Genomic DNA, 15,099 nt, shown 5'->3' on the forward strand with positions numbered 1-15,099 from the left:
TTCTTAGAGAAGGCTAAGCTTGAAAGCATATTGAAACTGTTAGGGGAGGCGACATGGCATGTATTTTTTCTGTGTCCTAGGAAGAGCTGGAGGCGGTATTGACGTTCTCTCTTTGCTGGCAAATAGATACGACTGAGAGAAAAATCAGTGCCAGTCCAAAATAAGTGGTCAGGTTTCTTTTATTTGCCTGATGAAATAAGGGAATTGCCCTTCAAAAATGTGGACAATAATTGTGATGAATTACATGTTTTCCCCTCTACTTCTGTTACTCAGAATCTTAATCAGCTTACCATTACACCTAATTACTAAATGGTGATATGTCACATTTTGTTTTTTGCATCTGATAGTCCTATGAAAAGGTACTTGGCTTTAGGAAAATATTTTCAAGTGGTTATTTATGGAAAAGCATGTTGATAGTTATAGGTCATACAAAGAATACAGTGAGAGAGGGTAGGTGATGTGATGTGCATATCTTTTTGATTATACTAGACTTGTCTAAGCTATATAAACGTTGGCAGTTTTTATGCGTCTTCAGGTACACTTGCTCTGATAAGTGGATTGTAAAAATGATGGTTTGATGTCAAAAGTAAAACATCTGTATAAATGCATCAAAATAAAGTATTGGTATGTTTTATCTCAGAGAATCCCTGTCTTATCTAATTGGTGCATAAAATTCAGCGAAAATTGGGGATAATTACATTTATGTGATAAAAAAGGTTTCTAAAAAAGTTTCAGTGCATTTTGTGAATTACATGGGGAACTGCAGAACGATAAGGAATGACACTATACATCAGAGAGGCTGAATGCCACCTTCCAAAACTAGATTGTCTACCTATCCCTGTATTGATTTGCTGAATGAATCACTTAAAAGATATTATTCAATTGGGTACCTGAGAATAAGTTGTCAAAAGTGCTGATTCCCCAAATGGCAAGTTAATTCAATAATATTTTAACTATTTAAATGTTGGAAAAAATTAAAGAAAATATTTCCTACATTTAGGACACAAAACCAATCACGTTTTTGTTTTCTTTATAATTATGCGGGGGGTTTGTGCCTGAATTTTTCAGCTGTAAATTGAAAATAACAATATCAACTAATCTAATGGGGTGGTTGTGAAGCTAAATCTTTTTGCTTTTGTGAATGAAATAGCAAACCTGTAAAAAAATCTGTGAGAACAGTGGTATTTGTAAATGTTTTAAAGTATAAAGTTTGGATTGTATAGCAAATAGGTCTATGACTGAATGAAGAATATAAAAAAAACATTATTGCACATAAAATATGGTGTTAAAATTACCATTCTTTTAACTTTTTAGTTAGAAAATTGCAAGAAAATAATTCAAAAGCAAACATTCATTGTACAGAGCCATTGTTTCTTCTACCCTGAGCTGTCAGCACAGTGTGACTTTTTCACCCACATTGTGGCTCTTTGCCATTTGTCATTCTGTGAAAAAAGTAACTGGTTGCAAGCAACTGGTCATAATATGTGGGCCTTTGGACATTACATGCCCAGGTGTTTAACAGCCAGTAACTGGAAGATAAGGGAGTGTAGAGTCTGGATCTTTAGTCCAAACCAAAGCTGTAGTCTGAATGAATCACTGTTTTTACACAGGGTAAAATAGCGCAGTACATATTGAAATGGTACCTCAGGTTTTTAAAGCAATGTAGTGATTTTCTGGGCTCCCTCGCTCACTGCTTTCCTGCTGAGTCACAAGGTAGCTTAGTTATCATTCCACAAAACGGCCAAGTGCCCCATGCACACACTGTCAGTAACGCGGGGTTCAACATCAGGGTTCAATTCCTTCTGGAATGCAGATTAAACTGTGGCACCTAAAAAGCAGCTGCTGGCCTCATAGCATGATTCAGAGTAGTAGATTTGGTTGGCAGTGCTCCTTGCAAAGTTCCATGAGGAAAGTTATGACCAGTGTATTCATTATTATTCTGTTAGAGCACTACATTGAAAGATATTGAAATACAGATTTAAAAGAGCAAGTGAGGAACAAAGAGCGTCTGTCTCTCAGCTGCGTGCCTTAGCCATCAGGGTATAACATCATACTTTCTCTGCATGTTTCTTTTACCCATACCTTGAACAAAGTATTCCTGGCTGCAAAGTGCCTGTCCTGCATAGGAAGGGGGTGAGTAGACCTAGCTGTGCCACCCTGAACCTTGGTGGGTGGGGGACTTATGTAGGAAATGTGGTTGATGGATAGCAATCTGCTAGCTAAATGTATACCTACAGAGGGAGCTAACTGAAGTTATTTGCTCTTTGATAAGTAGGTTGCTATGTAAAGAGACACACTCTTTTTTCTCTTTTTTCTTTAAGTCATGGTGGCTGCTATGTTCTGTGTGTAATTGCTTGCTGTACATCGTCAATCAGTGCAAGTCCTATCAAACCACACGCCTCCCTGGATTCAGGCAGAATTCAGCTGTCTGTGTTGTTCTTTGAATTGCAAAAGAATTTAAACAGGAATTTGGTACCTAGCTTCCCAGGAGGCATATCCCCACATACCTGCAGATCCTTTGGTTACTTTTAGGCTCATCAGGGAGTAGGGCTGTAGGCAGAATTTTTCAGCCCTTATCTCTATGCCAAAGATACGTGGCTTTGTGCTCCCTCTTCTGTACGTACTCTACTTCCATTTGTCTGTGTTATACTGTTTCCCTTATCTCAGACCTCTCGGCACCTGCTACCTAAAACCAGAGAAGTTTTTACTGAGCTTTAAAGTAGAACTAAAAGCTCCTGAAAACATGAACTTGTAATGTGGAGTACGAGGTAGCATTTGCTCTAAATAGCACTACTGACTTCACATGCGATCAGTTGTGTACAGACCATAGTAGGCATTTGGGAGCAGATCTGCAGACAAAACTTTCTAGCATTGTGGCAATGGTAATTAAATCAATCCACCTGTCAGACACCATAAAAAACCAAAGGGAAATTAGTTAACAATTTGGAGAAGAGGGTTACTTTTTGTTCAGTTTTCATAACTAAACGGGAAAAGGCTTGCACTTAAATTTTACAGTTTACCAAAAATGTTCCACAAACTGAATGTTTTCTCCAGTAGATTACAGCTGGACCCAAACAAAATCATGCTTTAGGTACAACAGCCTGTCGTATCTGTTTCTCCTCAGAATCCTATCTGTGATCAGATGTAGATGTGAGACATTGCACAGCAAACTGGGAAATATATTTTTGAATTAATAATACCTAGAACTGAATATGTTTCCAACCCCTTTTCATAATGATACTGATTGCAGAGGAAGAGGAGCAGTCTCCCAGGCAAGGAAACAAATATTTTAGATTTCACAAATCAAAGCTAATAGTTTACATTCCACTCTGTCCGCTCCTGTTCTCCCAGGACCTTAATTTAGGCCTGTCAGTTGAGACATCCCCTTTTATTTCAGAGGCATTAGCTACACTACTAGATTAGAGCCTAATTTAAAGTTATTGATGGGAAGGTTGCAAAAAAGTCTCAAGCCCTGCTATTACTGTTCAAACTCAAATATTGCATGTTCGCAGAAGTAGTCTGTTCAAACATTTTTTTCAAATTTGTCTAGTCCCCTTGAGGTACAAGCAACCTAACCCTCTTGAAATTGAAATATGCTGTTTCTTTTCAAGTGTCATTAAAATAAATGTAGACTTTCATATTAGAACATTTCATTTTGTAAAAGTTATATCAAGCTTTGTCAAGATTCACTTATTTTAAAATAGATTTGTCATTTCAATGCAAGTACGTATTCTTTTTTGTATTTATCATCTTTAAGCAGGGAAGAAGTTTTTATAATCAGTAAAGAGATCAAAATCTACCTCTAAAGTACAGATTCACGGTCAAGATATTTACACAGCTCAAAGACAAAATCACTCCACCTCTCTTAATAAAGATTTTTACAGTTTTCATTCGGACCAAGAGTTTGTAAAGTGTAACTTTGCCGGCCACTCTTGCATCTTGTAACAGTGCGCTTCTTAAAGATACTTTGTGAAGGACTGTTTGTATCTCAGGTTCTCTTCTGTGCACTGGATATACTACAGTATTTGGGACATGAGTGGAATATCAGTGTCAGAATCACATCATATAAATATCTCCCTTGATTGTCCTTAGGAATGATCCACAGAAAAAATGGTTCATCTGAGCTTTTGTTTCATGTGTATGTTAGCAATAGAAGTCAAAAGGGAGAGGGGATTTGTAGTTTCCACTTTTACTGTCAGTGCATTTCACTATATACATTGCAATACACAAGAACTTGCCTTCTTCAAACTGATTTTCTGATTTTGCTGCATTTCAGTTATGTAAAGAGACAGGACTACTTTATTCTTATGTCAGTAATGGTGTTCATTTTCTCTTCTAGGCAGTGGCTTAAATCTGAAGACATTCAAAGAATATCACTTCTTTTCTATAATAAGACTCTGGAAAAAGAAGTAAGTACTTTTCACCACAAATTCATAGTTGTTTCTTTCCTTGCCTCATCCTAAGTGAGCCTTGTGTCCCTTGCTTTTGTAACAAAGAGCATGGCCACAGCACCTCTCCTGCAGGAGAAGTGCTCAAACTTTACAATAATATTTTAGCTCATTTATAGAAGAAATTTTATGAATGTGATGTTTGAGGTGCTTTCCTGTTTGCAGGGCTCTTCAGTTCACTTGAATTTCTTGACATTTTCATGGTCTCGCAGAAGTGGGAGGAGATTTGATAGTCCAAATTTGATGTAACTGAAGCAAAGAATTCCTAAGTTCGATCAGCTACATCCTCAAAAGGCATTTATCAAACTCCACTGTTATTAATATTTTTTCTTTCACCCTGTCTCAGAGACTCTACCTGTATTAATGATAGCCTTTTAATGATATCAGTTGCTCATCAGTTTTCTCCATAAGCCCTTGATGCTCACAACCATTCTGGGGAAACAATACTATGAATTTTTTTTAACAAAAATGCCTAGCTGTCTTGGATGCAACACACTAAATATTCTTCTAACTAATATGTGTGATAAAACATGTTTGAGACACGTATGTACAGATGGAGTAAATGGTATTTTTTCTAGTCCTTGGAGGAAAGATCAGAATGAAGGATTCCTCCCTTCTAGGTGATTGTCATGACCACTAGCCTAGAAAGTCAGGCCTTTCCTTTGTTTTATGGCCTTGTAGAGCTTGAGTGTATTTCTACATGCTGACACAACTTCAGCAGGAAGACTGGAGAGTTGCCTCTTTCTGCTTTCTCGTAAGCATAGGGCAGCTGCTAGCTGAACAGTGATGCTGCCCTTCAGGGAAGTAAGAGGTAGGTTTGACCACAACTGGCTGTACAAATGAGTGAACCTGATGAGAATAGGATAGAGGAAGTATTACCATACTGTACTCACACTGTACGGCATAGGCGCGAGCATCCTCTGCATTCCTTGTGGTGGGCAAACACTTATTTAATTATTTTTGTAGATATCTTTCCATTCAAAGCCTCTAAAATAATTTTCAGATTCTTTCACAGCTCAGCAGAGTAGTGTTCTTATGGCCAGCTGCCAAAAGCATGTGTTGTATGCCCTTGGCAATGCATTACGGTGAAAAATGTTTCAAGGCTTGTTGAGGCTGTTCAGAAGATGGCATAAGAGAGAATCTAGAGTGGTGTGGTCTCATCCATAGTGTTTGAAGGGTACACTGAGCAGATCAAAGGTGTGCCTAGGAGCACATTCAGATTTTAATGTGGGTGGTACTAACTGGTAAATTCTGAAAGAGAACTTGAGAGAAGACCATCATATGTGCACTTTGGACAATGAGGGAATCAGGACTTGAGAGAAAATCAGGGAGCAAAGTTATTTGGCTCTGTAGATGCTCCCTGTAGGAGTCTATAATCTCTTTTAGACTGTAGAATGCTATGGAACAACAAAGAACTAATTGTTCTTTTCCAATCCAGCTTTTAAATATATTTCTTCACTGCCTTTGAATGACTCACCAGTCCAGTCTTGACTTTAAAGAATTCAGTAAGAAGCCTGCTTTTGATTTAAACAGGAGTTTTTTCAGGCCACGTAGGACCTGAATGTACAGCAAGGTAATGAAGCAAAATAATCATTTAACCTAAGGAGTGAGTTGCCTGACTTCATTGGGAAGTGTCTGGAGAAGTGTGAAACAGTGAAATGAATTTACAATTGGGTTGGAATTTTTTGTGACTTAAACAGCAGCTCAAGGTCCAAAATTGTTGGACCAGACCATTAAGAAACAACAAACATATTCAACAGGTGGAAGAAGAAAACTTGCTGCAAACGTACTCGTCAAGCAAAGTCATATTTGTGCCTTGAAATTCAGTTAGGTACGTGATAAGATTGCTTTTAATTTTGTCATACAATCCAAAAGTGAAAAAAAGCTGTTGGATTGCTAAACTCAATTTCTACATGTTCATGTAAAGTTTGGTGCACCAATTTCAAGGGCAGAACTTGGCACTAAGCGCAAAGACACAGCTGTGCACTTGCAGTTAGGAAGCACAGCTCATGCAGTTTCCATTTTATGAAGCTGGCATTTTGAGCACTTTGTGAAAATAATCTTTGGTACATTTTCTTTTAATAATCAAATCTTAAACTCTTACCCTTTGAAAAAACCCTTCGATCGGGTAAGTAACTTTAATAGGCCCAATACTTAGGTCATTTCCCTCTGAGTACTTAATTGGTTTCAATCTAGACATATCTACCTCAAATGGCAGAACAACTCTGATAAATATTTCATTGTTTAATTCTTATGTCTCTAGACCAGCTAATTAGAGAGTCATAAATAGATTTTTTTCATGACAAAACATATCAAACTGACTCTCTCCTAACAATATCAAGTGTTTAGTAGTATCAGTGGAAACATGAGGCCTTTTAACACAGACATAAAATATTTTAATTGAAGTAATAATAAAACCCCAGTAAATATCAGTGTGATTCTAGCTATGCTGTTGGAAATAGAATATTCATATACATGTGTAGCACGGTTTACACTTTGCTGCTTTGTGTGCTCAGAAGTTTCTTGCCTAAATGGCTGTTATGTTTTTTAATAACTGTTTTGGCCTATTCAGTATTTATTAATAATTGAACATCAGTTTGGGGAGTTAATGTCTGAGAGACCTGGAATCACCTAAGAATGTTGGCCGTTCCTAAAAATATTATTAAAAATGCTTTCACTTTGTTTTTTTAATTACATTTTTCATGGCTAATTTGGGGTAGTCCTGTTCTGTGGAGGAACAAGACAAAACCATTTGACATGGATACTTAAGCTGTTCTTCAAGAAGTAAAAGGATTCAGTCCTACGCCGGATAATCCCTAGCCCTATGTGAGTGGATGTGGAAGTCTCTGCACAACAGGAAATTCACTGTTGCTAATGACTGCCTGTACATTCCTGCATCTTTAAGCTGAAATTTCAATTGGGTGATATTTTATCTGATTTGGAAACTGTGTTTTAACATTTGCCTTTTTTTTTTTCCTTTCAGTATCGAGCAACTACTCTCCCTGCATTTAAGTATTATGTGACTTGTGCCTGTCTCATATTCTTCTGCATTTTTGTTGTACAGATTCTGGTATTGCCAAAGTAAGTGGTATTTAACGTGTACTCATTCCTACATATATTTTCTCATTAATGTAACAAAATAAAAATGTTTAAGTAAAACATTTTGGAATCGTCAGGTTACAGAGGTCAATTCTTGGAAATGAAATTGAACAGAGAAGGTTGAGGATTTCAGCCCATTTTCAGAGTTATGGTTGTTTCTAATTTTAAATGCCGTCAATAGTGTGGTGCCAAGCATTAGTATCAATTCCTCATTCATTTTAGTTCTTCTCTTTGCATTTAGAAATGTGTGATGATAACAGGAATGAAATTTGTATGTGTAAAAAGAAATTAACACAAGATATAAATTTGTGCCACTAAAATTACATGTAAAGTAAGTGTGACAATTGGACGTTGAAGTGGGACAAAATAGATTGCAGAATTGGGACTGTGATTGAATAAATGTATTTAATATATTACTGTGATAATGCTGCTTTATTCAGCATGCAAACAGCATTAATCTTTATAAAATGTCTCTTTAAAACTAATTTTAAAATATTATAAACAATTGCTGGAATAATTATTTTTATCAGAATTTAGATCATATGAGGTAATATATACTTGTGCACATAAATCAGCTAGCTTTTTATCTGTGCTTATTCTAGAAGGGCTGATAAAAGTGTAAGACAGTTCCAATAAAGCGTATTTTATTAGTCTTCTTAAAATGGAATTTTGCTGGTGATTGTTTACACAGTGGAAGGTTGATATTTGTTTCATAGCAATTGTTTCCAAAGCCAATACTGAATATTCACTGCGATACAATATTTCTTCATTCAGTCTTTTTCCTGTGCAGTGCTTTCAGGAGTGGTGTTTATAACCTCAGCTGGTAGATTGGTCTTGTGCTGTAGTACTTATATTTTAATTGAAAACCAGAAGGAACTCTTAGGTCATTATAAATTGACTTTCCATACTGCAGACTTGTTCTATAACATGTATAAAGTTTTATGGACTTCTCTTCAGATGTTACAGCATTTTCTTTGCAAAGGGTTTCCCAGCTAGTTTGTAACACAGAGACGCAAGTTGCAAAGGGACACTCTTCCAAGAGTTCAGCAGTATTCTGCACATGGTTCAGCCTGACTTCAGGCATTACTATTGCAAAATACAAAATTAAGACTCATGAATAATTTTATTTGTCATTTTGCATAATGAGTATATTTTACAAGCTCATACTGTATTTTGATTCGTACAGGAATTAATTCAGGGAAATTCATGGTTTGTAATATACCAAAAACCGAACTTGGATCTAACTAGTCCCTTCCAGCAGTATGATTTATTAATCTGTTTTATGTTTTGTTTTTAGTCATGAAAATGAATCGAGATTTATCACCTATCATACATGAGTAAGATGCTCATTTTGTTACATCCTTATTATGTCTCTTAATAAAATTGTATAGCTCATTAAAATATATCAGATACTTGAAGTCACTGAACTCTAGGGAGGTGTATTCAACTAAGGAAAGTGTCCTCCAACTTGTAAAATCATACACTTATATTACATGATCTCTTTCTAACATCAGAGCAAAAGATGCCTATGATTTATCATTTTCATTACCAAAATGTTAATTATCTTTTGGTCCTTTTATAGGGCTGCATATTAAATTGTAAAAGCAAGAGTGTAAAATCAGGTATTACCAACATGAATGAGATTCAGCTTCAAGGGGTCTGTGGATTAATTTAAGAGATGCAAAAATGGAAGACAGAAAGCCAAGGTATTATACAGGCATCTGCGTGTTTGCTGGAAAACTATGCTGGAGCATTGCAAAATAAAAAAGTTTAAAAATCACCAGTGTATGTAGTCATCACAAATGTATCTTAAACGGAACATACTCCAGTGCTGCAAGTGTTATTTCCTTGCAGCAAAAAATAAATAAGTAAAAAATCAATAAATCATGGTTTACTCTAAGATTCTATCTAGCCTTTTTGTTTTCTTCCAAAAATTTTACTGGATTTTTAAATGGTGATCTAATGAAGACAGGGAGATAAACTACGTCTGTCACTGGGATTTATTGATTCACTATTCTATTAATCTGGCTTTGCAGCAGTGTAATATCATTGATTTCTGTCCAGGCATAGCACCTGCTGCTTTAAAGTAGATTTGAAGATGTTTGATGGTAACATCCCGCAAGTTGCAAGTAATAAGGGATATCTCCAAGATCACGAGACATTTATTTCAAGGCTGAAATAATCTATTAATGTTTTAATTTCCCCAGGGTCAATAAAATGATGTGGTGTTTTCATAAGAAACTTTACACAAAGTGGTAAAGATATAAACTTAATCATATAAACAATTTCTTGGGGTGAAATGTATCATGAGGAGCACATCTTTATTGTGACATTAAAATGACAGCAAATCTTGATCATTAAATTTCCTCGGAACAGGCCTGCAGTGGCTCACTAGCATTCGTGGTTTACCAAGCGACAGAAGTATCTCTAGTAATTCATAACAACCTCTACGTTCTTTATGTAGGGAAACAGTCAACTGAAATAGAGTTGGTAGTGTTGGTTTTTGAAACGCAAACTGGTGAGCTGATGAAAGTATATTCCTGTTGAACAGGAGCTACTTCTTGTGCTATTCGAGTTAGGGGTTTGTTTGGGGCTACGTTTAAGATTCTTCCCGCCTTTGCTCTCTGAGGCTGCTTTGTTCAAGGAATGGCGTCCTTTTATCCTGATTCATGCCAAACTAACAATCATCTTGTTCTACCCAGGGAAGGTGGTTAGAAGGCCTTAACACAGTATTTCCAGTCAGGCACAGCTGAATATAGAATAGAATAGAATAGAATAGAATAGAATAGAATAGAATAGAATAGAATAGAATAGAATAGAATAGAATAGAATAGAATAGAATAAACTTAATTTCTTCATAGAAAAGGTAGTACTTAAAAACTTTGAAAGCAGGTGTGTATAATATAAGACAGTATAAACAAAAGAAAACCAGCATTACTAGCTATTTTTTATGCTGTATCTGACTTAAAAAAAAACCAACTCAAGTTATAATACTCAAATGATTTTTCTTAATGCTGAAACTACCATACAGTTAGTCTACACAGCTGTTGAATCCATCAATGGCTTAGTGAAAGCAACAGCGGGATTAAGAAATAAATAGTTACTATTAGATACCAAAAAAAGTCTGAATTTGGTATTGCCTTGTATAATTGTCATTTGTGATTGCTTCAGTATGATTTTATCACCTCAAGAGAATTTGCAATCAAATAGTTTAAAACATGAATGTTAATTACCTGGCAAGCTAAGGAAATTCTCTATATCCCATTAAGGGACGTGCCATAAGTCACATATTTTCCTAAAAGTTACAAAAGTGTGGAAAGCATACATTCCCTTCTCCATTTTCCACTATCTTTATAATAAATTCTTATTTTTCAGTTAAAGTGTTACCAACAAAGCATACGCATGTATAATTTTTTTTTCCAATCTCACACCACCTAATAGAAATGAACTGTTCAAAACAGATGTTTACTAATGAAACTAGAAAACTATGAGAAGGATAGCCAAGATCATACATTATTTATACTTGGAACTATCTGGAGCCTGGGAAGTTCTCGTATTGTTTCCTCCATTTTAAACTCTGTCCCTCTGTAGGTTATTGTCAAGGGTTGCCCCGTCAGGATTCCTGGTCAGGCACTGTAGCAGAGGGCCGACCTGTCAGAAACGAGGGCATTCCCTGAAGCATAGGAAGAGGCAGGTAAAAAGTTAGCTGGCTTATGGGATCCCAGGTGTTCTTTTGACAAAATGGTTTGCCTGAGCCTGTCAATGCAATGCTTTTGGTGACATGTGCAGTGTGTTTGATGACTCTACACAATAAAGGCGAGATTAGTTTACTGTAAGGACCTGTACTGTTTTTGTAATGTTCCAAGGGCAAAAAATAAATGTATGTTATGGCTTTCCTGTAGTCATTGCCTCAAATGAGGCTTCTTTATGGTGGCACTTAATTTTTAGTATTTTGCTTCCCATTATAGCATTTTCAGCCCACTTCTTTCTTTCTAGGAGCAGCATGAAACTATTTCGGCTTAGCCTAACCGAAACAGAAGTCCTGCTGTTCCCAGAAAAGAAGCGGATCTGGGGAGCAAAAATCTTACAATTGTTTTTCCTCTGTATTCACCACTGGGATCTGGGTTCTGAACCATTTTACTTTTCCTTATCCTCAGTCCTTTTCTCTTTGTAATGGTGATCAGAATCTTGCCCGCCTTGCTGTGTTATTCTTCTTCTTGTGCCACCCCAATAATATAACTGATCATGTAAAACAGTTACAAAGACCTTTTGTTCTTGCCTATTTCCCGCATGATTAAGTACTCTTTGCATAAGCTCTCCTTATGCCATGTTCATTTTATTTCTCTTCCTCTCCAGTTTCTCTCATAAACATCTTAATTTCTTCTTCTACAAGGATGCACTCCAAACATGACTCATAAGGCTATTCTTGTGTTGAATCATTTCTTAAGGTGTGCAGGCTCCTTTTCTGTATCCTTCGTATCAGAGAAAGACTAGCAATAGTTTGAAATGCCCGAATAGTTACTTGAATCTTACTGAAGGACATTTATGATTGGAGGTGTTTATGCATAGACAAAAGATAAGCCTGTTAATTATATGCCTTTTCTTTCATCTCTTCTGTTGCATTCTAGATATTAAATTCCCAAGGGTAGAGACTGTCGTTTTACATACGCTGATGTACAGCTTACTGTCTCAGTCTCAATGAGAAATTCTTGGAGAACATGTGTTCATAAGCAATAATGATTTTCAAATAACTTTAAGAGAAACATCATTTCAAGTTTAATATATGTTGTGAATTGCCAGTTGTTTGCTTTTTATCAGCTGTTCACATCGACCCAAAATCTGATGAATACTTAGCACGTAAGAGGTTCTCCGAATGATTGGCAGGGAAGCACATAAATTATTCTCCAAAATGCTTTTAATGACAGCAATATGGCATCAAATTGGTTTGTGAAGTTAATGCTTTTTTGTTCTTTCCTGAAAATAGCTTCTATAACACTGTTGTTGAAACAGATCAAAATGTTTTCCAATATTTATATGTAATCTAAGGAAATTAGATCCATAGAGTTCTACTCCTGAATTTTTAGTATTATAGTTTATAAAATGTATATATTTGAATTCAGATGTCATCTCTAAAGGACAGACATGTATGCTTTTATTAATAAAGTATTTTAATTCTGAATCATATGTTTATGGAGGAGCTAACAACATGTGGCATTTATTACGGTGTTGTGGAAAAAACAAGGGATATAAAACTTACTTCTAAAATGTCATGCCAATATTTCTAGCATATAAGGTTTGATAAAATAGGATATTTGCTGGTGCTTAAAGGAGTTAAGAGATATTTTTTAACTCTGTAAAAATGTCAAATCTGTGGTTAAAACTGAACCACAGACACTCAGGTGAGGCACTTCATAACAGCATCTAGTTCCCTTGCTTAAAGAGCTCAGTTGGTCCAGAGCTTCTGATCTCTTTGCATTCATGAAGCATAATTAGGTCCCATTGCATCTTTCCCTAGGCAGCCATGCTAAGTAGCTCTCGTATGGTGCCTGATGAAGCAATTACACTCTACTGTGGTATTCATGTAGAGAGATTTCCACATTTGTGGAATGAATGCATGCACGGATTGTTTCTGCATCTCTGTCTCTGTTTACTGAGTATCCGGTGATGCTTTTTTGACTAGACTTTCCTATTTATAACACACAAGAAGAGGATGAGCTAGAATGCTGAGTAAGGATGACTTCTGGAAGCTTATATACTGCTATTTTTTTTTTTCATTTGAAGTCTGTTGCTTTTACTTTTCTTCATGGTGTTTAGTTTTCTTTCCTGTCCTGTCCTCTGATACTTCAGAATCTACTGGCCAGCCAGTCAAATTTGATACAAAATTGAGTTTTCAGAGGTGTTGAATCCCTATCTGTTCCTGAAACAGCAGTCACTATATTAGGGCTCTTGCTGACTGAGAGACTGCAGCATCACAGGTATCACAGGTTCTAGCTGTAAGACACTGAACACTGGGCATCATTGTCCCATGCTATTGCTTTTCCTACCGTTGCGGGGGGAATGTACACTACCAATAAGTTTATTTTGTATATCTATTAGACTCTTAAATTGTAAAATCGCCAGCATAAAAATAAAGCAATAAGGATCTTATTTGATACAGGCCTTCTAAAGTGAAAACAAAACAAAACATTGCTGCTGTGGAAATTATTATCTTCTCGTGGTAATAGTTTCACAAAGTGAGAGGTGTAGCCAGTTCAAGCATTCCTGAGGTAAGAAAATGGCAGGAAAAAAGCCTGTCGTTCTGGTAAGGATTGGAATTGTTTTTTCATGGTGTTGATGTTTGGAAGTTGCAACTTGCACATGGCAATTTTTCATATCATCAGTAATATACACAAAGAAAGGTCATACTACAAATGTGTAACAGAAATTTAATACATGTTTTCTTATTTCTCGTAGAACATCTATTCTCGGAATTTCATTTGGGGCTGCATTTCTCTTGCTCTCCTTCATTTTGTTTATCTGCTTTGCTGGACAGCTTTTGGTAGGTATTCAAGGAAATGTAATCCAGTAGTTAATGGTTTCTTTTAAATAACATGTTCTGATTTTGCCAAGTCATTCTGCCTTTGCAGAGTACCAGTTAAACAGGAAAGGCTTGCACACTCAGGCTTCTGAGGACTTTGTTTTGTCCATGTTAACTTACCATAAAATGTCCTCATTTATCTGAAAAACAGAAAATGACAGCACAGTGACTGTCTGTACCTCTGATATTCTCTTTCTCCCATGTGAAGCTGGATCCTCTGAGAGGTTTGCATTATTGTTTGATTGATTGTCTTTTCAGAATTTCTGCTGTTCTGCTTACAGGTGACTCATCTTACGAATGTTTTAATTTGGGGGACTGTGTATTTAAGTATTGTATAAGACCATTTTCTGATTTTAGATAATATTTCATGATAACATTTTAATTTGATATATAAAAGTTTTACAGTAAAATTCTAATTTTGCCACTGAGTGGTCCAGGTGTTATAGTAATACCCACTAGTGTACCCAATAATATGCTGAATTTGAGAATTTAATTTAATTCAAGATTTGGACAAACCTTTCAGCATTTCACAATATCATTTACAAGTATTATTGTCCTCCTTTTAGTTGTTCTCAAATAAATCCAACATATAACTCCATCTAGAACAAGGTATTAAAGGGTTTGTAAGAAAGGGAATGCAATTTGAATTTGGCATGTGATCTAGAATAAAACTGCGTGTATGCTTGTCACTTATTCCCTACTTCTCCTTCTCTATCTTTACATTTTTCTACAAGCTCCCATGGAGAAGGCTGAAAGATCTTTTATAAAAAAGCAAAATATGCACATGGGAAAGCCAATTACATCACTCTGCAATAAAACAGTAAGGAAAGGTGGCCTGGCAGTTGAAGCAAGAAGCAGAGGAAACGGGATTTTATAATTTCTCCCTCTTTCCTTGTGAGGCTTGTAGTTAACCAGGACATGTAATTAATTTACATTTCAGTTGTCTTTCCAATAAGGTAGGGATGCTGTCACTGC

General features: G+C 36.1%; 1 protein-coding gene across 4 annotated transcripts in view; it reads left to right on the top strand.

Annotated features, from left to right (window-relative positions):
• The window catches only part of ADCY2 (adenylate cyclase 2), a 218,695-nt gene that overhangs the window by 150,068 nt on the left and 53,528 nt on the right, over positions 1-15,099 (top strand). For all 4 annotated transcript variants that reach the window (XM_064443349.1, XM_064443348.1, XM_064443351.1 and 1 more), the window contains 3 exons: positions 4,340-4,409; positions 7,432-7,529; positions 14,001-14,085. In XM_064443349.1, coding sequence (XP_064299419.1) covers positions 4,340-4,409; positions 7,432-7,529; positions 14,001-14,085 — 253 coding nt within the window. The remainder of the gene's footprint in view (positions 1-4,339; positions 4,410-7,431; positions 7,530-14,000; positions 14,086-15,099) is intronic.

The sequence above is a fragment of the Phalacrocorax carbo genome, chromosome 2, assembly GCF_963921805.1.
Source record: "Phalacrocorax carbo chromosome 2, bPhaCar2.1, whole genome shotgun sequence".
Classification (NCBI taxonomy): Eukaryota; Metazoa; Chordata; class Aves; order Suliformes; family Phalacrocoracidae; genus Phalacrocorax; species Phalacrocorax carbo.